At 38.0% G+C, this 24,962-nt stretch overlaps 1 protein-coding gene across 1 annotated transcript in view; it reads left to right on the top strand.

The window, feature by feature from the left end:
• The window catches only part of LOC106092866 (zinc finger protein Elbow), a 223,566-nt gene extending 202,956 nt beyond the window's left edge, over positions 1–20,610 (top strand). The window contains exon 3 of the mRNA XM_059366131.1: positions 18,652–20,610. Within this exon, the coding sequence (XP_059222114.1) occupies positions 18,652–20,253 (1,602 nt within the window). The 3' untranslated portion in view covers positions 20,254–20,610. The remainder of the gene's footprint in view (positions 1–18,651) is intronic.
• The last annotated feature ends 4,352 nt before the right edge of the window (positions 20,611–24,962 follow it).

The raw sequence follows: 24,962 nt of genomic DNA, 5'->3' as shown, positions 1-24,962 counted from the left end.
TCAGACAACGTCGAATATTCTGTACGCTCCCTCATTTATCACAGTTCATTTATTAGACAAGGAAATAACGGTCGAAGAAGTAAAGAGAATGTTACAAAAGGTTAAACTAAACAAAGCTCCAGGAGAGGACAGGATTCCTTATGAATTTTTTGTTAATGCTACAGACGAGTTTATTTCGGAACTAGTACAGGTGTACAACACAATGTATACTAATGGAATAGTGGATGAGTCTTTTATCAAAACGGTAATTTTCCCAATTCACAAAAAGGGCAATGTAAATGAGACGAAAAATTATCGTGGAATATCATTCATGAACTCTGTAGCAAAAATATTCATGGGAGTTCTTAACGAAAGGCTGCAATTGTGGATAGAGGAAAGAAATATTTTAGTCGAATATCAGGCAGGCTTCCGAAAAAAGTACTCAACTACAGATAACATATACAACCTAGCGTCAATAGTTCACATTAAGCTGGCAAAAAAAGAAAAAGTATACGCATTTTTTGTGGACTTCAAAGCCGCATTTGACAAGATATCCCGAAGCCTACTCATCTACAAATTGCACGAAATGGGCATATCAAATAAATTTGTTACAATAATAGAAAATATCTATCAAAACACCCAATCAGCTATATGGACAGGAGAAGAATTATCGGATTATTTTCATACCATCTCGGGAGTAAAACAAGGCTGCCTTTTATCTCCACTGCTGTTTGCACTTTACGTCAACGACCTACATGATAGTCTGGGAGGAGGCTTGAATATAGAATGGCTGAACATAAGAGTATTACTATATGCGGACGACATTGTAATTCTGGCCGACGACAAGACGGTACTACAAAACATGATATCCAACTTAGAATACTATTGCGCAAAATGGAATCTGGAGGTTAACATGGACAAATCCAAAATAATTATTTTTCGAAACGGCGGACGAATATCTGACCACGAAAAATGGTATTTTCACGGAGAAGCGATAGAAATTGTTTCTGAGTATAATTATCTTGGTGTTATAATTACACCGCAAATGAAATTCCAAAAGCATGTTAAAAGTCGTAATGCTCAAGCAAAAAGTGCAATAAACATGACTTGGAAAGCATTTCTTCAAAAGAAAGATATTTCCTTGAGCCAAAAATGGAATTTATATCTGGCGGTTAGCAGATCCATACAGTCCTACTCCGCACAAGTCTGGGGATTTGGAAATTTTGAAGAAGTAGATAAGCTACAGCGTTTTTTTCTGAAACGAGTTCTGAAGCTACCCGAAAACACCCCAAATTATGCTATCGCTCTTGAAACCTGCATAGAAAATAGTCATATATATACGCTACAACTGCATATGAAATACGTGGGCAGAACTATGTTTAAATATAATCGAGATCGACTACCGCATCAGCTATCTAAAATTCTACTGAACAAACAACTGTTCTGGGTTAAAGAATTAAATGAGTTTGACATCCACGTAATCGATGCAAGCATCAATGAAACTACCTGGAATGGAATAATAACATCGCTCACTAACCATCTAAATGCGTGCAGTCGTACAAAATATGAACAGAAGGCAACACAAAGCAACGAAAGAATTTATAAACACCTAGACTACACTAGGGGTTCTGAATATATATCCGATCGCTACACTGAAGATGATATAACTTGGATACTAAAGGCAAGATGCGATTTGATATACCTCAATGGAAGCCAATACACTGCCAATTCTAATGAAATTACCGAATGCACATTATGTAATATGCGAGCAAAAGAAAACATTCAGCATTTCTTAGGAATATGCCCAATACTGCGAGGATACCGGATGCAATTTTTTGGCAAAATTAGTTTAACTGACAGAGAAATCATAGATATTCTAGATGGCAGAGGAGCCTTGGATTGGATAAACTTAGTGAAATATTTAAAAAATGCACTGAAGTATAGAAAATTAATAATCACTGAATTCACATGAAATTTAAACATAATGTTCTCTTTACCAAATCTCAAATGTTTGTATTAAATTTACCGGCTGACGACACTAAGTCAAAGCCGTATATCTTATTTCATAATCTAATATTCGAAGTACGATTTATTTTTTAAAATGAAATGAATAAAGATACTACTACTACTACTACTACTAATGCATGAAAATCCTAACCTCAAAAAAATCACCCTTTATATATATTCTTGATCGTCATGACATTTTAAGTCGATCTATCCATGTCCGTCCGTCCGTCTGTGGAAAGCACGCTAACTTTCGAGGGAAAAAGGCTAGGCACTTGCAATATTTTGCACAAATAATTCTTTTTAGTGTAGGTCGGTTGGGATTTTAAATGGACCATATCGGTCCATGTATTGATATAGCTGCCCAATAAACCGATCTTGGATCTTGACTTCTTGAGCCACTACAGGGTGCAAATTTTATCCGATTTGGAATGAAATTTTTTTATTATTTTCAAAAACTGTGGTATGGTGTCAACTAGGTATGGTTGAAATCAGCCCATAACCTGATATAGCCGTCATATAAACCGAACTGGGATTTTGGCTTATTGAGCCTCTAGAGAGCGCAATTCCTATCCGAATGGTTGAAATTTTGGACGAAGTGTTTCCTAATGACTTTCAATAGCTGTGCCAAGTATGGCTCAAATCGCTCCATAACCTGATATAGCTTCCATATAAACCGATCTTGAATCTTGACTTCTTGAGCCACTAGAGGACGCAATCCTTATCCGATTTGGCTGAAATTTTGCATGAGGTGTTTCGTTATGACTTTCACCAACAGTGCAAAGTATGGTTCAAATCGGTTAATAACTTGATATAGCTGCCATATAAACCGATCTGGAATCTTGACTTGGTGAGCCGCTATAGGGCGCAATTACTATCCGATTTGAGTGGAATTTTGTACAACGGCTTCTCCCATGACCTTCAACATACGTGTCATATATGGTCTGAATCGGTTTATAACCTAATACAGCCCCCCTATAAAACGATCTCCCTATTTTACTCTTTGAGCCCCCAAAAAGGCGAAATCCTTATTCGATTTGGCTGAAATTTTACACAATGACTTCTACTGTGGTCTCCAACATTCATTCCATTATGGTCCGAATCGGACCATAACTTATTTTTTTATCCTTTCCTTTGTTTGCCTAAAAAGAGATACCGGGAAAGGAACTCGACAAATGCGATCCATGGTGGAGGGTGGAGATTCGGCCCGGCCGAACTTTGCACGCTTTTACTTGTTTGTTATAGTCTGCAACATTTCATTACATTATGGTCTGAATCGAACCATAATATAACATAGCTCCAATGGCATAGCAATTCCCATCCATTATCCTTTACCTTACATTTTGTAGCTTTTTTAAAGTTACCAAACCAGACCACGTCCACTCAACAAAGTAGAAAAAATGTTCGCCCTTCCTAACTTTAAACTTCTTGCTAATTAACCCACAATTAGCCCTTTTTGAAGAGAATTCCCTTTTCAACGCTTCAATTCCGACATGTGGCAATTGAAGATAAATCAAAGAAAAGAGCCCCAACCAAATGCAAATGTCATTTCTCACAACAAATTTTTACAATTATGGCTTTCTCTTGCCAACTGTAGATAAGATTCATGCGTTTTATGGTACCTTCTTTAGCAAATTTATCTTTCACCGAGATACACCACAAGTACCATTTGTTGTTGTAAAGATTATTTGAGGGCTTTGAAGTTTTCGTATAGTCGTAAGGACATACTCTACATATCCCCGGAAATTCTCTAGTCGTATCTAATATCTCGGTTGAGTCGTAACTCATTTACTGCATACAATTTTATTTAATGTTCTGGTGTTGCGAATTTTTATTGCGCTTAAGTATCAGGACGCCCCGGCAAAGACACCCTAAAACACTCTGTTTTGCTCTCCTTTGCAGCGAAGGGGGGGAAGGGAAGGCGAGTAAGTTTGTTATGATACCCATCGCTCTTACGAGGCAATCTCTTACACATGCCGATTGTAACTTTCGTTTTAGCGGCTTCTCCGCCCCATAGCCTTCCACCATACTGGCTGGCATGCAGAAAGGGTATTTATCACTTGTATGGAGTATTGCTTTCAATATTTTATGTTTTTATTTGTTTGTTAATTTATGACGCAATTATTTTATTCTTTACGCTCTGGCATTTCCCCACACATCCTTCATCTGCTCGGCTTGGCTGTGTTTCGTTCGCCGTCCGTTTACGAGGAATAACAATGCGAATTTATAGATTGTATGTATTTATGGATAAGTCACAAAATTTATGACTTAATGCCAGTTTTGTTGTGTACCAGAGAGCTATTACGCCTGTCCCACTCCAAGGGCCGCCCTGCAATGAATGGTCTCAGTTATCTGCAAATTTATATCTTAATGTTCGTATTTGGTTGGATTTTTATGTCTTTGAGTGTGGTGTGTTTCCAGATAACACTTCATTCCATGAAAGTACTTCAAGTGTTGCTGGAGAAAGCTGCAATATGTTGGATATCACACTGTGGAGTTTTTATGGCTCTACGCCACATATCGACAATTAGTGAGCATTGTAAATAGGACGAAGGACGTGAGGTTGTGATGACAACATAAAATATGACATATATATATTTTACAATGTGAATATAAATACGCTATTTAAGGTAACGTTTTTTTTTAACAATTTTAATAAATATTGTGAAATATATGGCAAACATATTTCAGAACTAGTAAAATTGTATGTATTGACCCAGTCTAGTATAATTAAAAATTAGTATAATTCTATGTGGGATCCAATTTATTATGAAACTTTTTATTTATTGTTTGCTATGAGAAAACGTTAATATTGAAAAAAAAACATGTCTCACCCATTTTACGAATTTTACTATCACTGCACTGCCGCTTATGTTATCAAATTTTAGAATTTAAATTTCTTCCATACGGTGTTTCTTTTATAGAGCGATTAGTCGTGCTACCGTTTCCATATATCATATATGAGTTCGATGTAGAACTTCAGACGGAATAGAAAAATTTAAACTCTCCATCATTTTTATGACCCTTCTCATAGTAAAACAAAGTGCACATTCTACGATTAGTAAGTCTTCTTTGTCGGCAAAAAATGAAACGAACAACAAAACACTAACAAATATTATTCTAAAAGGCTTTAGTAGATATATAAACGCATTGAATTATTTATGACCGTATACTTACTTTGAGTATATTTTACGACATCGCTGATATGCAATGACACGATAAGCCATATAGATTTCACATTTTTGCCAATTTATTAAAGTATCACACCATTTAATTTATAGCTAGCCATTGAGTGCCATAAAAGCTTCAGAATTTTATAAATTATGATAGGGTTGCCTCACACTTGTCATACTTACATAGACTCTTGGCCAGTGCTGGAGTGCAGTATGTCCCATAAGTTTTGTGTTAGGGTTTCGTTTCGTTATTCATGCGGCAGAAGTATGAGACAAACATAGGCTTAACGGAAATGGCTGTGAGCTTGTGAGCAGCTGTATTCAAATATGTGTCCAACTTGCCCTATTTTCGGGGAGGATGTGAAGGGATTTAATATAACACTCTACTTAATTTCAGCAAATTTGGGGAATAAATACGGTATTTATGGGTTAAAGACCTTTAATCGGGAGATCGGTCTATGTGGGGCTATACCCAATAAAAGGCCCGATCTGAACTATACTCACGACAGACATCGAACATAGCTCTCTCGTTGTAAACTTCAGCGAAATCGGGCAGTGCGGCTTTAGTCGGGAGATCTCCCTAAATTGGGAGAAAGGTCAAAATAGGGGCTATATTAAGATACAGACCGTTCTAGAGCATATTCAGCACTTATTTTGGGGATCCTTACACAAATCATTGTGCCAAATTTTAACCAAATCGGATAATAAATACCGCTGCTATGAGTCCAAGACCCTAGAACGGGAAATTGGACTATATGGAACTATATCAAATTAAAGTCTGATATAGCCCGCACTCCAAAATTGGCTACTGTTATCGATGATCGGAAAACAAATGCGACCTGTACTTTGATTGCCTAATCGCGGTTAGGATTTAGGTTAGAATAAGATACATAGTTTCTTCTTAGAATTTAATGTAGACTTAAGAAGACACTTAAGATCAAGTGCGAAGCACTGGTGGCAGCAGCACAGTCTTGGATTGACGGAACTCTGGTATTGCCATCTGGAAGATCATGCTACACTGATAGATCAAGGTAGAGGACAGAGTGAACCGAACGGCTTGCCGCAGAGCGCCACCAATTATGGGAGATGTTTCAACGGTCGAATACGGCACGCATGTTATCAGTATTGGTGGGGAAATAACCTCCGCTGAAAAAAAATGTTTCTGATGTTCTCGCAAGATTCGAACCCATGCGCACCCATCAAATTTGCACATTTTGCCCATAAACATTCCGCAAAGGAACTGGGGCAAACTTCTCACATGACAATGATAACAGACCTCCCTTTTATAGCCGAGTCCGAATGGCGTGCCGCAGCGCGGTCACCTCCTTGGAGAGAAGTTTTTACTTGGCCTACCGTAGTATTCAATTGTGAAGCAACCTTTGTAGTAAAAGTGCAGCATCTTCATCAGAAAATGTTATTAGTTAAGTCAATTTGTTTTTCAACTAACTATGAGATATTTCTATAGCTACATATTGTTATGGCTGTGTTGACGATGTGTATGAAGTGAGTAAGTACTAGAGGTACCACCGGAATTGTACTTTTATTTACAATACGCGGCGTAATGTCTTTTATTCTACTATTGCCAACAACATCAATTGTCAACACAGCTGTCGTTCGAGCCTTTTCGTTTTTTTTTTAATTTGTATTTATCATTATTACTATTTTTTTATGACACCAACTTCAAGATGAAATTATAAAAAGTTTGGAAAGGCAAAAGTGGCGGTCGGAAACAAATGCATGGTGTAAATAATCTTTTCATATGTAATTCCTAATAGAGCCAAACTATCGATGGCGCTTTCGGTAATATTGACATTTTAACTTTGGCGTCAATATTATACCGGTTTTGTTTAAAAAAAAAATAAATATTATATTAACCAAGAATTTCATAATCTAAACATTAGTATTTTAAAAGAAAGTCCTTAAAATTTAAACTAATTTACTTTCTTGATAATAGCACCTAATGACGGGCTAAAGCCGGTTTTATTATAAAATCTGCTGATATCAGAAAATTTATTTCTCTGGTTAAAGACCACGTATTCTCAAGCCTTCATAGGTTCTTCTGGGTCTACATCAGGAATCTTCAAAGGTTCTTCTGGGTATACATCAGCAATGTTCAAAATGAAAATATGACGGCATTATTCTCTTTAATATTTTTAATTCTCTCAGTGTCTAAAAACCAGTTTTTGAATTGAATGATTAGTGTTTTGGAAAAGAAAACATAAAATTAGCAATTTTAAATTCTTTTTTATATCTCCCAAGAGTTTAATCAACAAAAATCATTGTTTTTAAAATAAAAACAGTAAAACAATGCGTATAACCCTGCGCATGTTCATTCGTTGCTGTCTCAATAACAGATGAAACAAAAAGGATAAGAATACGTGTGAGCGTAAGGGGCTGGACATCGCTGCTCCACATTCTTACAATTTTTTATGGCTAATCGTAAACCAATCGTCGAATTCGCACTCTACTGATACTTGATCTAAAATGTTCAAGTCCTATACCTCCAGGTGGTATACTAATTTCGTCATTCTGTTTGCAACTCCTCTAAATATTCGTCGGAGACCCCATAAAGTATATGTATTCTGGATCGTCATGACATTTCAAGTCGACCTAGACATGTCCGTCAGCCCATCTGTCGGTAGATAGCACGCTAACTTTCGAAGAAATAAAGCTAGGCCACATCGATCCATGTTTTAAAATAGCTGCCATATAAACCGATCTTGGATCTTGACTTCCTGAGCCACTAGAGGCGTAATGCATATACGATTTGGCTGAAATTTTTCATGAGGTGTGGCTGTGTGTGGAATCGGTTCATAACTGTCACTAAACCGATCTCTGCTCTTGACTTCATGAGCCTCTAGAGGGCGCAATTGTTATCCGATTTGGCTGAAATTTTGTATAAGGACTTCTCCCATGACCAACAACTCCCCTATAAACCGCAGAATAATTCATAGCCGACTATCTTTTTATGCCCTCCACCATTGGATGGGGGTATAATAATTTCGTCATTCTGTTCGTAACTCCTCGAAATATTCATCTAAGACCCCATAGTATATATATATATTCTTGATCGCCATTACATTTTAAGTCGATCTAGCCATGTCCGTCCCTCTGTCTGTCGAAAGTACGCTAACTTTCGACGGAGTAAAGCTAGCCGCTCGAAATTTTGCACAAATACTTCTTTTTAGCGTATGTCGGTTGAGATTGTAAATGGGCTATGTCGGTCCAATTCTTATCCGATTTGGCTGAAATTTCGCATGACGTGTTTTGTTATAATTTATAATAACTGTGCCAAAAATCGATACATAACCTGATATAGCTGCCATATAAACCGATCTGGGGTCTTGACTTCTTGAGCCTTCAGAGGGCGAAATTATTATCCGATTTGGCTGAAATTTTGTACAACGGCTTCTCCCATGACCTTCAACATATCTACATGTCAAATATGGCCCAAATAGGTTTATAGCCTGATACAGCTCCCATATAAACCGATCTCTCTATTTTACTTCTTGAGCCCTTAAAGGGCGCAATTGTTACTCGAATTAGCTGAACATTTTCACAATGACTTCTACTATGTTCTTCAATATTCAATTCAAGTATGGTCCGATTCGGACCATAACTTGATATAGCTCCAATATTATAGCAATTCTTTTCTTTTGACCTTTGTTTGCCCAAAAAGAGATATCGGGAAAAGAACTCGACAAATGCAATCTATGATGAAGGGTATATAAGATTCGGCCCGGCCAAACTTAGCACGCTTTTACTTGTTAATTTTTACTTCTATGTTTAAATACAACGCCCCTGTTTCTTAGTGGGATGTTCATGGGTAAAATTTGCATTTGCATGTTTGAATACAATAAGTGCACCCTGGTTAATCAGTGCACTGTGGTTACAAAATTTTTTGTCTCATTGTGTGGACTCCAGTAGACCAGTAGATTTACCCAAACAACAACAATATAGCAAATGCCACATAAAGCCGAGAAAATGGCTGACCAACATGTTGAGTAGGGCCCTGCACATCACACCCCCACAACACCGTCACCTAAATAGTCAAACTCCTTCTCACGCACCGTTTGTTTTAGTACTCTCACCACCAATACTCCCACCCACAACGAATGGTTTTGAAAAAAACAAAAACAATTTGATGTGTTTATGCTTCTTCTTGTTTTTTTTTTTTTTTTATACCCTCCACCATAACATGGGGGGTATACTAATTTCGTCATTCTGTTTGTAACTACTCGAAATATTCGTCTGAGACCCCATAAAGTATATATATTCTTGATCGTCGTGACATTTTATGTCGATCTAGCCATGTCCGTCCGTCTGTCCGTCCGTCCGTCCGTCCGTCTGTCCGTCCGTCCGTCCGTCCGTCCGTCTATCCGTCCGTCCGTCCGTCCGTCCGTCCGTCTGTCTGTCGAAAGCACGCTAACTTCCGAAGGAGTAGAGCTAGCCGCTTGAAATTTTGCACAAAAACTTCTTATTAGTGTAGGTCGGTTGGTATTGTAAATGGGCCATATCGGTCCATGTTTCGATATAGCTGTCATATAAACCGATCTTGGGTCTTGACTTCTTGACTTCTTGAGCCTCTAGAGTGCGCAATTCTTATCCGATTGGAATAAAATTTTGTACGGCGTGTTTTTTTATGATATCCAACAACTGTGCCAAGTATAGTTCAAATCGGTCCATAACTTGATATAGCTGCCATATAAACCGATCTTGGGTCTTGACTTCTTGAGCCTCTAGAGGGTGCAATTCTTATCCGAATGAAATGGAATTTCGCACGACGTGTTTTGTTATGATACCCAACAACTATGCCAAGTTTGGTTTAAATCGGTCTATAACCTGATATAGCTGCCATATAAACCGATCTTGGGTCTTGACTTCTTAAGCCTCTAGAGGGCACAGTTCTTATCCGATTTGAATGAATTTTTGCACGAGGTATTTCGTTATGATACTCAACAACTGTGCCAAGTATGGTTGAAATCGGTTCATAACCTGATATAGCTGTCATATAAACAGATCTGGGGATTTGACTTCATGAGCTTCTAGAGGGCGCAATTCCTATCCGATTTGTCTGAAATTTTGCATGACGTATTTTATTTTTACTTTCAACAACTGTGTCAAATAAGGTTCAAATCGGTTCATAACCTGATATAGCTGCCATATAAACCGATCTGGGATTTTGACTTTTTGACCCCTAGAGGTCGCAATTATTATCCGATATGCCTGAAATTTTGCACGACGGATTCTTTCATGACCATCAACAAACGTGTTTATTTTGGTCTGAATCGGTCTATAGCCCGATACAGATCCCATATAAATCGTTCTCTCTATTTTACTTCGTGAGCTCCAATGGGCGCAATTCTTATACCAATTGGCTGAAATTTTACACAGGTCTCCAACATATAATTTAATTGTGGTCCGAACCGGACCATATCTTGATATCGTTTTAATAGCAGAGCAACTCTTCTTATATCCTTTTTTGCCTAAAAAGAGATGCCGGGAATAGAACTCGACAAATGCGATCCATGGTGGAGGGTATATAAGATTCGGCCCGGCCGAACTTAACACGCTTTTACTTGTTTTGCCTAAGAAGAGATGCCGAGAAAAGAACTCGACAAATGCTATCCATGGTGAAGGGTATATAAGATTCGGCCCGGACGAACTTAGCACGTTTTTTTCTTGTTTTGCCTAAGAAGAGATGCCAGATAAATAAGTCCACAAATGCGATCCATGGTGGAGGGCATATAAGAGTCGGCCCAGCCGAACTTAGCACGCTCTTACTTGTTTTTTTTTTTTTTTTTGAATATTAATCACTCATTTTCATGGCTTTTTTTAAGAAAAATATATTTCCATGTACATTCGTCGTTTCTCTAAAAAAATATCTTGCGTTTGATGACCGATTCATTGAAACCACAAAATCGACTTTATAAAACCTTGGCCGTTTGATAATGTATATTATTCGAAGACGGGTCAACCAATCTCTCAATTATAGCTGAACTATAGCTGGCTGGTTGTGGTACAACTATCCAATTATGAAATGGGTATTCAGCTCTGTCCGGTTGATATATGGATATACTTGACAAATTTGTCAACCCTTTCGATAGTATTGATAGTGTAGAAGAAAAATACACTATTTGTTGCAACAAGGTAATGGTACGAATCGATAACCGTTCATCGGATCGATCGTGTGTCCAACAAGCTGAATAAATACCTTCCAAAAAAAAAAAAAAAATCTTGATCAATCTGCGTTCGCTTGGGTGTTGCCTAGCGATTATCACGATATTAAACACTGATGCTACTGTTTAGCTGACACAAAGTGTTACAAAGTTGATAAGGGTAGCTGTAGAACCACAGCCAACTGTTGTTGGTCAACTCAAACACCTCAAAGTGAACAAAATGTTTGTCTATGGCACCACAAATCCTTATAATCTTACTGGTAACGTTGCCAAACGCAGTTTGGACCACCGCCATGGTGGTCAATGGTTCGTAGATTGATGACTCGTATTCAACGAAATAGTGGCAACCAACTATCTAATTATCTGATAGTATTTCCTGAAAAACATATATTGGTAAACATTCTCAATGTAAAGCCTTTTTGAACTTGTACAAAAAGGCTATCCATCTTACACCAAAGCAAAAGAGAGTAAGACTCGAAAGAGTAAAGAAGTTTTTGCGCTTGGACAAACGTGGTTAATCTTACTCCGTTTTTAGGAACATTGTTCTTTTTGCTGGCCTAGTGCCCAAACCATGCTCCAATTGTTAATGGCCTGTACGACCAAGTGAATTTCACTGAATAGGAGACCACCGTTGCGCAGACGTTAGCATGTCCTCCTATGATCCTGAACGCATCGGTTCGAACCCTGGCGAGAACATCATAAAAAAATGTCAGCATTGGTTATCGACATTTGTCAGGTACTATGCCATGTACAAGCTTCTCCCAAAAAAAGTGTAGCACTGCGCCTCGTCGTTCGGACTTGGCTATAAAAAGGATTCCCTTATCATTGAGCTTAAAACTTCAATCGATTAGCCCTCATTGATATGTGAGAAGTTTGCCCCTGTTCATGCGAAAATTTTAAAATTTAGATTTTAACGTCTCACGTTAGCTCTACGGGTGTTAAAGGTATTTACTTTAGATGACACCACGGGGTGGTCAGTGTCCACAATCCCGATAAGGGCAGAACCATTACTGACCTGGACTTCGCCGTTGTAAGTCCACTCAGAACCGTTACTTTGTATTCCTCATCGCCCAGGCCCCCTTAGAGTTGGACTTAATAATTGAAATAAATAGCGTATATGTTTAGCAGAATCAATGATGATGGGTCAATCAACAAAATCAACTTTACCGAATGTGACTTATTTCGAAAATCAATATTCACTAATAAATTCCAATATGGCTATTCCAGCAATTCACAAATCTCTCTGCAATGTAAACAGTCGTAAATTGCCAGCAAAAGGTGCAAAAATTGTTCAAACAATCAAGGAGAACACACACAAGTCATAAACCAAAGTACAACAGTCATGGACGGGTATGAATCATTTTACGAGGAAATAAACAAAGTCGCAAATCAAGAGTCAACAATTAAAAAGGTGTCAAGTTGGGCCCTGCCGAACATTAGATACCCACCACGATGGATAAGTTAACCATCCTCTTTTATAACAACTTGACAACCATATCCATAGTAGTATGCAAATGGGGGCTGGTCTGGATCACATTTGATTCAGGTCCCGAGAACTCTGTCACAGTTTCAGTGAAATCGGGCAACAAATCCTCTATTTATGGGCTTCAGACCATAAATCTGCAGATTGGTGTATAGGGCAGCTATATCTGTGGACATTCGGGAGATCGGTTTATATGGCAGCTATATCAGGTTATGCACTGATTTAGACTGTACTAGACACAGTTAGTGCAAGTCGTACCACAATACTTCAGCCAAATCGGAAAAGAATTGCGCCCTCTAGAAGCTTTAGAAGTCAAAACCCATGGTCGGTTTATATGGCAGCTATATCAAAACATGGACCGATTTGACCCATTTACAATCCCTACCGACCTACACTAATAAAAAGTAGTTGCTTTCGACAGACGGGCGGGCGGACGGACGGACATGGCTAGATCGACATTAATTGTCATGATGATCAAAAATATATATATATTATGGGGTCTTAGACGCATATTTCGAGGTGTTACAAACGGAATGGCAAAATTAGTATACCGCCAATGCTATGGTGGAGGGTATTAAAAGAACAACAATTGCTCTTCTTGGTGGGAATTACATAAGATTCGGCCAAGCTATGCATAAACTCATTGTACTTGAATAAAACGTTTATTATACCCACCACCATAGGATGGGGGTATATTAATCTAGTCATTCCATTTGTAGCACCTCGAAATATTTGTCTAAGACCCCATAAAGTACATATATTCTTGATCGTCTCGACGTTAAGAGTCGATCTAGTCATGTCCGTTCGTCCGGCCGTCCGTCTGACGAAATCACAGTAGCTGTCGGAAGCGTTTTTAACCTAATATAGCTCCCATATAAACCGATCTCTTGATTTGACTTGATGAGCCCCAGGAAGCCGCAATTTTTTGTCCGATTTGGCTGATATATTGCATGTGGTGTTATGAATTCCATCAACTCTGCCAAGTACCGCCTAAATCGGTCAATAACCTGATAAAGCTCCTATATAAACCGATCTCCGGCTTTGAATTCTTGAGCACTTACAAACAGCAGTTTTCCTCCGATTTGGCTGAAACTTTGCATGTAGTGCAATGTAGACACAGTCCAACAACTGTGCCAAGTACGGTCCGAATCGTTTTATAACCTGATATAGCTCCCATATAAACCGATCTTCTAATTTGACTTCTTGAGCCCTTGCAAGCCGCAATTGCTGTCGGATTTGGCTGAAATCTTGTATATTGTGTATTGTTATGACTTTCAGCAACTTTGCCTTGTATGGTCCAAATCAGTCGACAACCTTATATAGCTCCCATATAAACCGATCTGCCGATATTTATCTTCTTGAGCCATTACAAGCCGCAATTGGCTAAAATTTTCCATTTAGTGTTGCGTTATGATTTTCAACAACTGTGCCTTGTACGGTCCAAATCGGTCTATAGCCTAATATAGCTCCCATATAAACTGATTTTCTTGAGCCCTTGCAAGCCGCAATTGCTGTCGGATTTGGCTGAAATCTTGCATATGATGTTCTGTTATGACTTCCAACTACTGTGTCGAGTATAGTCTAAATCTGTCTATAACCTGATATAGCTCCCATATAAACCGGTCTCTCGATTATCCCTGTTCGGCTCGAAGAAGCTTTAATTTTTGATGGTTTGGCAGAAGTTTGGTATGTAGAATAAATTTATGCCTTTCAACTAAATTTATTTCGTATAAATTCTTAGCAGAATCCAAGGAAATTGCATTGAATACGCCATCCGTCCTCACGATCTTCAAATCTATCAACTATTTCCGATGCGAAGAAGTCTGTGCCGAGTATACTAAATTACCTAGATAACCTAGATATCTGAATTTGTATTTTGACATCAATTAGACGAGCGTTTAGAACCAACTTATGCTATCGATATTGGCGGATTATGTGATCGACTTGGCGATTTTTTGCAAGAAGCCATAAAGAATTTAAAGACAAGAGAAACGTCACCTTTTATGTGATAAAAATCGCATTTATTTCATTTTAAGAACTTAAGAATACGAATTATTTCGTTCTTATTGAATGGGTCGTAGGGTCGCTCAAGACCCTTAATCGACAGATCGCTCTATATGACAGCTATGTCTGAATAGAGACCGATCTGAATTATATTTAAGTCGGATATCGGGAGGCTTTAATGAACTCACTGTTTCAAATTTCAGCAAAATCGGATAATAATTGTTGCTTTTATTGGCTTAAAGCCCTACATCAACATCAACAGGTCGGTCTATATGACATATAGAAGAACAACGAGTCCGTGAAAAATTTCAACTCACTATCTCAATTTTTAAAGACTATAGCGTGATTACAACCGGATGACATATGGCTAAACGGACATACGGACAGACACACGGACATCGTTAAATCGTTTTGGAATAATAAACCTACTTTGTAGGGTCGGAAACAGATATTTCGATGTGTTGCAAACGGAATGACTAAATGAATATACCCCCTTGGCCTATGGTGGTGGGTATAATAAAAAGTGAAGTATTGGCTTTGTTGCAACTGTTTTTTACATGAGGATATTTGCTCTAGTCGTTACAGTAATGAACATTTCATTGTCATAGTTAAAAACAAAAACTGTTAATTGAAAATGGGTACAGTGCAAAATATAAGTAATTTTTTATGAACACCGGAACTTACACCCATTTTTCAGGGAAGGTCATGGTGGCAAAGATTTCCCACAGAATGACACACCCAATGATGGAAAATTCACTTGAAATAACGTAATTTAAATAATATGGTCTTTTATGGTTTTTCTCTTATTTTTCTTATTGCTTTTTGTCATAAAAATCAATTAATAATTTTATGGTATCCCCTTCCACTTTTACGTTTTCTATTTGGGCTTGGTGGCATAGATCATAAACCTACGACATCATAAAGATAGCAACGCTCACACGTGAATATTTGTAATTACACTCGTACTTATCGTTTTGAAAGCTATAAAATTTTTCTGACGAAAGTGAATTCGGAGAAGAGCGTATTAACCTCAATTAAAACACCCCTATTATAAACGGCCCAAAAACGCAGCGACGACACACCAATAAAATCGATACAACCGAATTTGTATTCCAATGGCATGGATTGACGTTGCCTTTGAGTCGTCAAATACTACTAAAATTCAATCATAAATTTAATTGCAAACAGAAAATTGAGTATCAGTGAGTGACCATAAACATTTCAACAATTATTCGAAATCATGCACTTGAATACGCAACGAGTAATTGAAAGGCCATGGATGAATGATATGTGAAAATTATTTGCTTTGGTATTGAAACATTTTTTTAAAAGTAAATGATCTCAGTGAATTTATAAATATGGAAAAAATTTGTCAGCGATATGAATGCAATACTTTTATTTGAAAGGTCTCAGTCCAATCTGCATATAAAAATCAAGTTGACTTCTACTTTGGGGGTATCTGGGCCTTCGTCTACAACCTTAAAATATTGGGTGGCTGAGTTCAGAAATAATCCACTAAATGGTATTGGATTACCGTTGACTTTAAGTTCGTGAGCTTGCAGAGGTCACAGGTATTTCAAAATGCACTGCACATAGCGTATTGACGGAAAAATTAATGATGATAAAGCTGTGGGCATGATGGGTGCCGCATTTGCTCTCAGTACAACAAAGATCCATGAATTAAAGTTCGAACTGCTTCAGCACGCATCTTCTTCGCCAGATTTAGCTCTCTCGGGTTATATTTTATTTCCAATCTTAAAAATGGTTTTGCGGTATCGAAGAGGAGGAAGTTGCGGTTGATAGCTATTTTGTGGAGCTAGACAGCTCTTATTCCAAACTGGGTATCGAAGCTACTGAAAATGGCTGGAAAAGAGAGAAGAAACAAGTAAGAGCGTGCTAAGTTCGGCTGGGCCGACTCTTATATGCCCTCCACCATGGATCGCATTTGTGAAGTTATTTACCCGGCATCTCTTCTTAGGCAAAACAAGAAAAAAGCGTGCTAAGTTCGTCCGGGCCGAATCTTATATACCCTCCACCATGGATCGCATTTGTCGAGTTCTTTTCCCGGCATCTCTTCTTAGACAAAAAAAGGATATATGAAAAGATTTGCTCTGCTATTAGAGCGATATCAAGATATGGTCCGGTTTAGACCACAATTAAATTATATATAGAAGACCTGTGTATAATTTCAGTCAATTCGAATATGTATTGCGCCCTTTGGGGACCCAAGAAGTAAAATAGAGAGATCGATTTATATGGGAGCTGTATCGGGCTATAGACCGATTCATACCATAATAAACACGTATGTTGATAGTCATGGGAGGATCCGTCGTACAAAATTCCAGGCAAATCGGATAATAATTGCAACCTCTAGAGGCTTAAGAAGTCAAGTTCCCAGATCGGTTTATATGACAGCAAAAATTTCATTCAAATCGGATAAGAATTGCCCCCTCTAAATAAGCTATATCAAAACATGGACCGATTTGTACCATACTTGGCACAGTTATTGGATATCATAACAAATCACGTCGTTGCGCCCTCTAGAGGCTCATGAAGTCAAGACCCAAGATCGGTTAACATGGCAAAACATGGACCGATATGGCCCATTTACAATCCCAACCGACCTACACTAATAAGAAGTATTTGTGCAAAATTTCAAGTGGCTAGCTTTACTCCGTCGAAAGTTAGCGTGCTTTCGACAGACAGACGGACGGGCGGACGGACATGGCTAGATCGTACATAAAATGTCATGACGATCAAGAATATATATACTTTATGGGGTCACCGACGAATATTTCGAGTAGTTACAAACAGAATGACGAAATTAGTATACCCCTATCCTATGGTGGAGGGTATAAAAATGTATGGAGTTAAAATATAGGAAAATGTTCTCCAAATTTGTTGTGCTTTCTCTGTAAGGTTGGCTACTTTTAGGACCGCATGGTCTGTTTAATATCCGCGTTCCCTTTTCAACCCAGAGGGCCTAAATGTACTTTACGTACTAAATTGGCAGATCGGTTGAAAATTTAAAGGAAACTCTAGTGGCTCAAGAATTCAAGTCGAAGTATCGGTTTAAATGGGGCTATATCATTTTGTTGTACCCTAAAAGACGCAAATGATGAAGGGTACAAACGAACTTCACCGAATTTCGACCAAATTGGATAACAATTGCATAATGATTAATCTAGGGATACAATTAGGCCGATAAATAAACATATATGCTAAGATCGGACGGATTTAGGTTTAGGTTCAATAGGTGGTCACCAATCACCAATCGCCGGAGGTCACTTTGGCACATTGTGATAGTTTCGTGATAAAAAAGTGTAGATAAAAATGTAACATAAGTATAGGAGTCCCACACATAAAATCTCACAAGCAATGCCCGTTCGTCCTTTCGCCTGTCAAAAATTTCGATAGAGTCCGAAAAAGTAAAAAAAAAATCCGTTTGAAATTTAGCACAGATATATTTTATTGCAGTTGATCTTTCCAAACGGGTCATATCGATTCCGAATTAGATTCGATGGCTCAAAGTTGGTATGGCCAGAAAAAAGTATATAAAGATAAATAGCGCCAATCAACCGATTTTATTTCATGAATTAGCTTAATTGCTATCTGCTTAAAAACTTGAATCGTACAGCACTATTGATATGAGAAATTTGTCCTCTGATCCCCTGTTTGGTATGTTATGTACGCTTATGCCACCCATTGTTAATAGAGCCCAGCTAGGGCTATAGAGATTGTTTAGACTTACATAAAATATTTGTTTCGTGTGTCATAGACAGAATAATATTGAATTATTATTATTTTTGTTTTTTTTTGCTCTTTAAAGATGGATACCAAAAGCAGTCCTTTGGCCTTGTTGGCCCAGACCTGCAGTGCAATTGGTGCCGATACAACAAATCCCAAATTACTAGCAGCAAATATTGAAAAAGCAACCAAAGCTCACAAGTCCTCCTCGTCATCCTCGCTGGATAACCGGGACAAATCATCGCCCCTCAGTAGTCATTCGTCCGTGTCAACTGGATCTGCGGAACAGCAGCAGCAGCAGCAGCAACATCATCAAACACAACAACATGCGTCCCATCAGCCACAACCTGTGAAGTGTAGTTTCAAACCTTACGAAACAAACAACAATCACATAAGGGAACGCACAGATGTCGATGCAGACCAGGCGACAAATTTGACCCAGGCCCATGCGCATGCGCAAATTCAGCACTTGCAACAACAACAACAACAGATGCAGTTTCAGCATCAGCAAAGAGTAAAGACACCAAAAACTAGCGGCAACGGCAGTAGTAACGGCTTGCAAACTCGTTGTGATTCTAATCAAAGCGCCTCTTCACAGCGAGGGGAGTCACCTGCCGTCAATGGGGCTTCGTTGAGACGCACACCTTCTTCTGTGGCTGGTTTGCAGCAAGAAATCCAACAACAACAGCGAACTTTGAATAGCCCAGCGCAACAGCATAAAACCAAAGAACTTATTCACAATGGCGGATCATTGGAAACATCATCGACGACGACAGCACAAAGCAATGCACCGTCATCAGCAACTAGTCCTTCCCAAGCTTCAGCCACGTCGGCCAGATTGCAGGCGTCCAATGAGGCAGCCGCCTTGGCGCAAGCATCCAAAGAGGCCAGTTATATGAAAGCCTTGCAAGCGGCGGCGGCAGCAAGTGGTGGGGCAACGGCATCGGGATCCTCCGCAGCGGCTGCCTACTATCCCGGTTATCCTTCCAGCATGTCCTATCCCATGGATTTGATGGCGGCCAGTGCGCTGATGTCACCTCATCATCCCATGTTTAAGGCGGCCTCTTTGAATCCCTATCTGAACTACGCACGACTGAAAGGTTTGGAAATGCAAACGAACATTTGCAGAGATCCCTATTGCACGGGCTGCCCATCAAGTCCCCACTTCCTCAATAAGGCAGCCGGCCAACCCTGTCCCGCAGGATGTCCACAATGCGAGAGGGAGGGCAAAACAGGCAACTCAGTAGCTGCCGCAGCAGCTTCATCCTACCATGCCCAGCTGGCCGCTTTAGCAGCTGCTTCACAAATGCCTTACGTGTGCTCGTGGATAGGAGGAGATACTCCATACTGCGGCAAACGTTTTGCTACTTCCGATGAACTTTTCCAACATTTACGCACTCACACAGCTTCACTTCCCGAATCTGTTTTGACAGCGGCGGCGCAAGGTGGCATACCGCCCAATCATCCCCTGTTTCAAAGGACCTACCCCACACCGCCCTTAAGTCCCCTCTCAGCGGCCCGCTACCATCCATATGGGAAACCGTCCATGCTGCCTCCATCGCTAGCGGCGTCTGCGCCTCCCGGCTCTTTGGCTAGCCTGCAAATGCAGCAACATCCAGCCTTGGCCCAATATTTCTCTCCCTACTCCCTGTATGGGCCGCGAATGGGTTCATCACACCCATAGTCTGGAGCGGAGGATTACAAAAAATTTATGTAATTTAAGCTATGCCTAGAATGAGGAAAAAAAACGTGAACGATAGCGTCATTCACTTTCATTTTGGATTTAAATAGTTTTTTGTTTCTCCTTTTTTTTTTGTTTTTAATCAAAATTTATTGTGAAACTGAAATAAAGCTCGTGATGTTAGTTAAGCACTAGTAACCATATGAAATAAACTGAATGAATTGTACAATTACCTAATAAAAAAAAATACTGAAACAAACACTTGCAATATACAATATGAACATGCAAATATAAAATATGAACTACATTGAGAATAATTATAATTTGAGTAATAGTACGAACTATTTTTGTCCAAAAACTTCAAATCAGCTCTCACATAGCTATGTTCAGCCACACTCAAACAAACACCCACACACACACTGTACATTCAAAATGTAAATTTTTTTCCAAAACTTAAAAAAAAAACTAAATATACAAATGATTATAAAAAAAAACAATAATAATTTAATTATAACTAACGTATGACTATATTTTAAACTATTTAAAAAAATATGAAATTCAATAAAAAATAATATCAAAATATACAAAATTTGGTGTATTACTGTGATGTTAACGGAGAAGTGTGTAAATATAACAGAAAGTTTTTATGCCCAAAAACACCCGCCAGAATACGGAAAGTTAGTGGGGAAAAGTCATGAAGTTCTGATGTTTATTTTCATTCATAAGTCTATAGATTACATAATCCTTAATTACAAACTAAAATATATAAAAAAACAAAGATATACAAAAATTTTAGATTAAATGAAAAATCAAATCTATGTATTAATTGAAGCAGCTGATAGTTACGAGATGGTCTAAAAGGAACATTTATATAAATTCTATTCAAAATGAAATCGGAAATTAGTTTTCCTTGCATAATTTTGAGAAGGAAAGCAATATATAGCATTGTACGTCGTTTTTTAATGTAGGTAATTTAATTAAGTTTAATCTGAATTCATACGAGGGAAGAGCTCGGGGATCCCAGCCACGGATCAATCGCATTTGAGTGAATATAATAGGCCGGATTCCATATCATGGACCCAAATTCGAAAGTACTACGCACAAATGTAATATATAGTTGTTTAGTTATCAAAGTATCTAAAACTTCGCTACTCCAACGCCTGATAAATCCCAGGCTTCTTTAGGCTTTATTCGTAGTTAGAGAAATATGTTTCCCTAAATCTAACCGTTGGATTCCCAAATCATGCATAGAATCCATATACACCAATAAACAATCATTCAAATAATAACTTGTATCTATCTTCTTGAGCCGAAAGAAAAAAACATATGTTTACATTTCAAAGTGTTAAGTTCCAACAAGTTAGTATTGTATAACCAGATTGCATTGGTTTGCCTTCTCTCAAAGAATAGAACAGTTTTACATCATCTGCACACATTAGAACCTTATACTGAAGTATTGCATTAGGCAGGTCATTAATAAACAATGTAAATAAAATTGGATCAAGATGGCTTTCTTGAGGAACACCAGACGTCACATTAATTTTGTTATACCCTCCACCATAGGATTGGGGAATACCAATTTCGTCATTCTGTTTGTAACACCTCGAAATATGCGCCTAAGACCCCATAAAGTATATTTATTCTTGATCGCCTTGTCATTTTAAGTCGATCTAGCCATGTCCGTCCGTCCGTCTGTCGAAAGCATGCTAACTTTCGAAGGAGTAAAATTTGAAATTGAAATTTTGCATGAATACTTTTTATTAGTATGGTTCAAATCGGTTCATGTTTGATTTAGCTGCCATATAAACCGATCTTGGGGTTTGACTTCTTGAGCCTCTAGAGGGCGAAATTCTCATCCGATTTGGCAGAAATTTTGTACAACGGCTTCTCTCATGACCTTCAACATACGTGTTCAATATGGTCTGAATCGATCAATATCTTGATACAGCTCCCATATAAATCGATCTCCCGATTTTGCTTCTTGAGCTTCTTGACAAAGCGCAATTCTTATTCGAATGAACTGAAATATTACACAATAACTTGATATAGCTCCAATAGCAAAACAGTTCTTATTCAATATTCTTTGTTTGCCAAAAAAGAGATACCGCGCATAGAACTCGACAAATGCGATCCATGGTGGAGGGTATATAAGATTCGGCCCGGCCGAAGTTTGCACGCTTTTACTTCTTAGAAATAGCATTTCCTATTTTCATCATTTGATCTCCGCCCATTAGGTAGGGTTTTATCCAGTTCAAGAACGCGTTTGAAAGCCCCATAAGATACAATTTCAATAACAATAATTCATGATTTGCAAATTGCAAATTTTGCCCATTAACATTCCACTAAGGAACAGGGAGCGAACTTTTAACATGTGCAGTCCGATTCAAGTTTAAGCTCAATGATAAGGGGCCTCCTTTTTATAGCCGAGACCGAATGGTGTGCCGCAGTGCAAAACCTCTTTGGAAAGAAGTTTTACATGGCATAGTACTTCACAAATGTTGCCAGCATTAGGAGGGGGAAAACCACCGGTGAAGACTTTTTCTCTGATGGTCTCGCCAGGATTCGAACCTCAGCGTCATAGGCTAAAATGGCACGAATTCGATATCCGCATTCAGGGCGAAGTGTCCCCACCCTAAACAGATATTAAAGAGTAAAAGAAGGCGCCCGCTAAAGAAGATTTTTCCTATTCTTTAACATTGATAAAGCAGCAGTATTCCACGGGGGACCAGTTTTCCTAGAGATAATTTTTTTTGGAATAGCTTTAGATATTCCATTTTTAAAAATATAGTTCAACATTTCGATCATCTCATCTAATGACTCCAAAGATTGAAGTATAGCCCTATCGGTCGAACCGAAAAATTAATTCAATTGGTTGTAGTCTGTTTTAAAGAAACAATAGCTAGTTTCATCCATTTTCATTAGTGTCCTCTTCTAAGGTAGAATCCTTAGAAGAGGACACTAATGAAAATTGAAGTATTGAAGTATAGCCCTATCGGTCGAACCCAAAAATTAATTCAATTGGTTGTAGTCCGTTTTAAAGAAACAATAGCTAGTTTCATTCATTTGCATTAGTGTCCTCTTCTAAGGATTCTACCTTAGAAGAGGACACTAATGAAAATTTAACCTTTATTGTGGGATGATATTTATCCTCAGGGTGGACTAAAGGATCACATGGAAAAACCAAAAAAAAAAAGAGGATGAAGTATGAATATAAGGTCGAGATATTTACCAAAGAAGTTGAAAATATTATTAATATGTGTTAAGCCAGAACTAAATAATGGACCAATACATTGGTTAGTACTCTCACTACTTGCAGTAGGTAAAAGATCACTTGTGTCAGGACTACAAGTCCATTTTATGTTTGGAAAATTAAAATCTCCGTGAGCAATTAACATATCGTTAGACTTTGCTGATTCAAATGCACAAAGAATAGACGACGTATGCTTGACATATATATTACCACTCGAACTAGGTGGAACACGAGAGCATGTGATGTAAAGTGTTTAATTCTTAAGAAGAACTCTAAGAGCGACATTTTCAAAATCAACCGACAAAGGAAGAGACATTTCTTCTGCCGTAAATCATTGCGATTACGTCTAAAAATTTGAAACAGTTGACATAAATTTTCCCTATAATATATATTGTCTTGGAGCCACGTCTCAGTGAATGCAATTAAATCGTGATTTAAATCAAAAGTATCAATAAATAGGGGGAAAACTTAGAGTTAAAGCCTCTAACATTTTTTATATACAATGCAAATGTATTTAACAGAAGGTGTTACAAATAGTATTTTAAATGAGTGATTGGCAACTAAACTACATCAGATTTTTGAGTATTCCTGTAAACATTTTCGTGAATTACAGATTTAGGAGGCCAGAAAGATTGATTAGCAATTGTTTCAAAAACATCTTCAGGAACAATAATCTTTAATGAAGTTTTACTGCGTTGTTCGGAACAATAATCTTTAATGAAGTTTTACTGCGTTGTTCGGCATATATAAATTAAAAGACCTTAATCGCATGAATAGCGCTTATCTTGCTATGAACATATGTAGTTATACTGTCTTCGGAAGTTTCAGCAGCAAAATGGGCAGCAAATATCGTTTTCTTCGGTACGACAACACGTAAGTGTGGACTTGGAGTGCTTGGAACATTTAGAGATATCGGCGAGTTTAAGGGCGAAACTAATTGATTCGTGGCTGATGGAAATTCCGTGGTTAATTTGTTGACATCGGTAGTTTTTAAGGTGGATTTACTTGTACAGGGTGGCTGATGAATATTGCTACAATGATGAATATTGCTACATTTTTTTTTCGGTGTATGGAATACATTTTTCTTTTATTCATGTTAAATTAAATTATTAAATTAATTATTAAATTATTATTAATTAAATTAATTAATTAATTAATTAAATTAATTATTAAATTATTATTATTAAATAGAAAAAAAGTTATTACATTTTTTTTTGGTAGCGGCTTTCATCAGCCACCCTGTAGAAGGAGTATCCAGAAGGGTGATTTTCGTAACAAGTGGGATATTTATTTCGTCGTTCACCGGAGTTCAGGCAGCAATATCGTACAGCTTCTATCTTTTTCGTAAAGAATCAGCAGGAGACAGGATGTACTATTGAACATTGCTTTATATTTGTTGAACTTTCCCATGACTGAATTAAGTCCAAGGGATATTTAGTTTAATCAAAAAAAAAACGTGTAG

This window comes from Stomoxys calcitrans, chromosome 3 (assembly GCF_963082655.1).
Source record: "Stomoxys calcitrans chromosome 3, idStoCalc2.1, whole genome shotgun sequence".
NCBI classification, from domain to species: domain Eukaryota; kingdom Metazoa; phylum Arthropoda; class Insecta; order Diptera; family Muscidae; genus Stomoxys; species Stomoxys calcitrans.
Note: the sequence above shows the minus strand (reverse complement) of the source record. Positions and strands in the feature narration are given on the sequence as shown.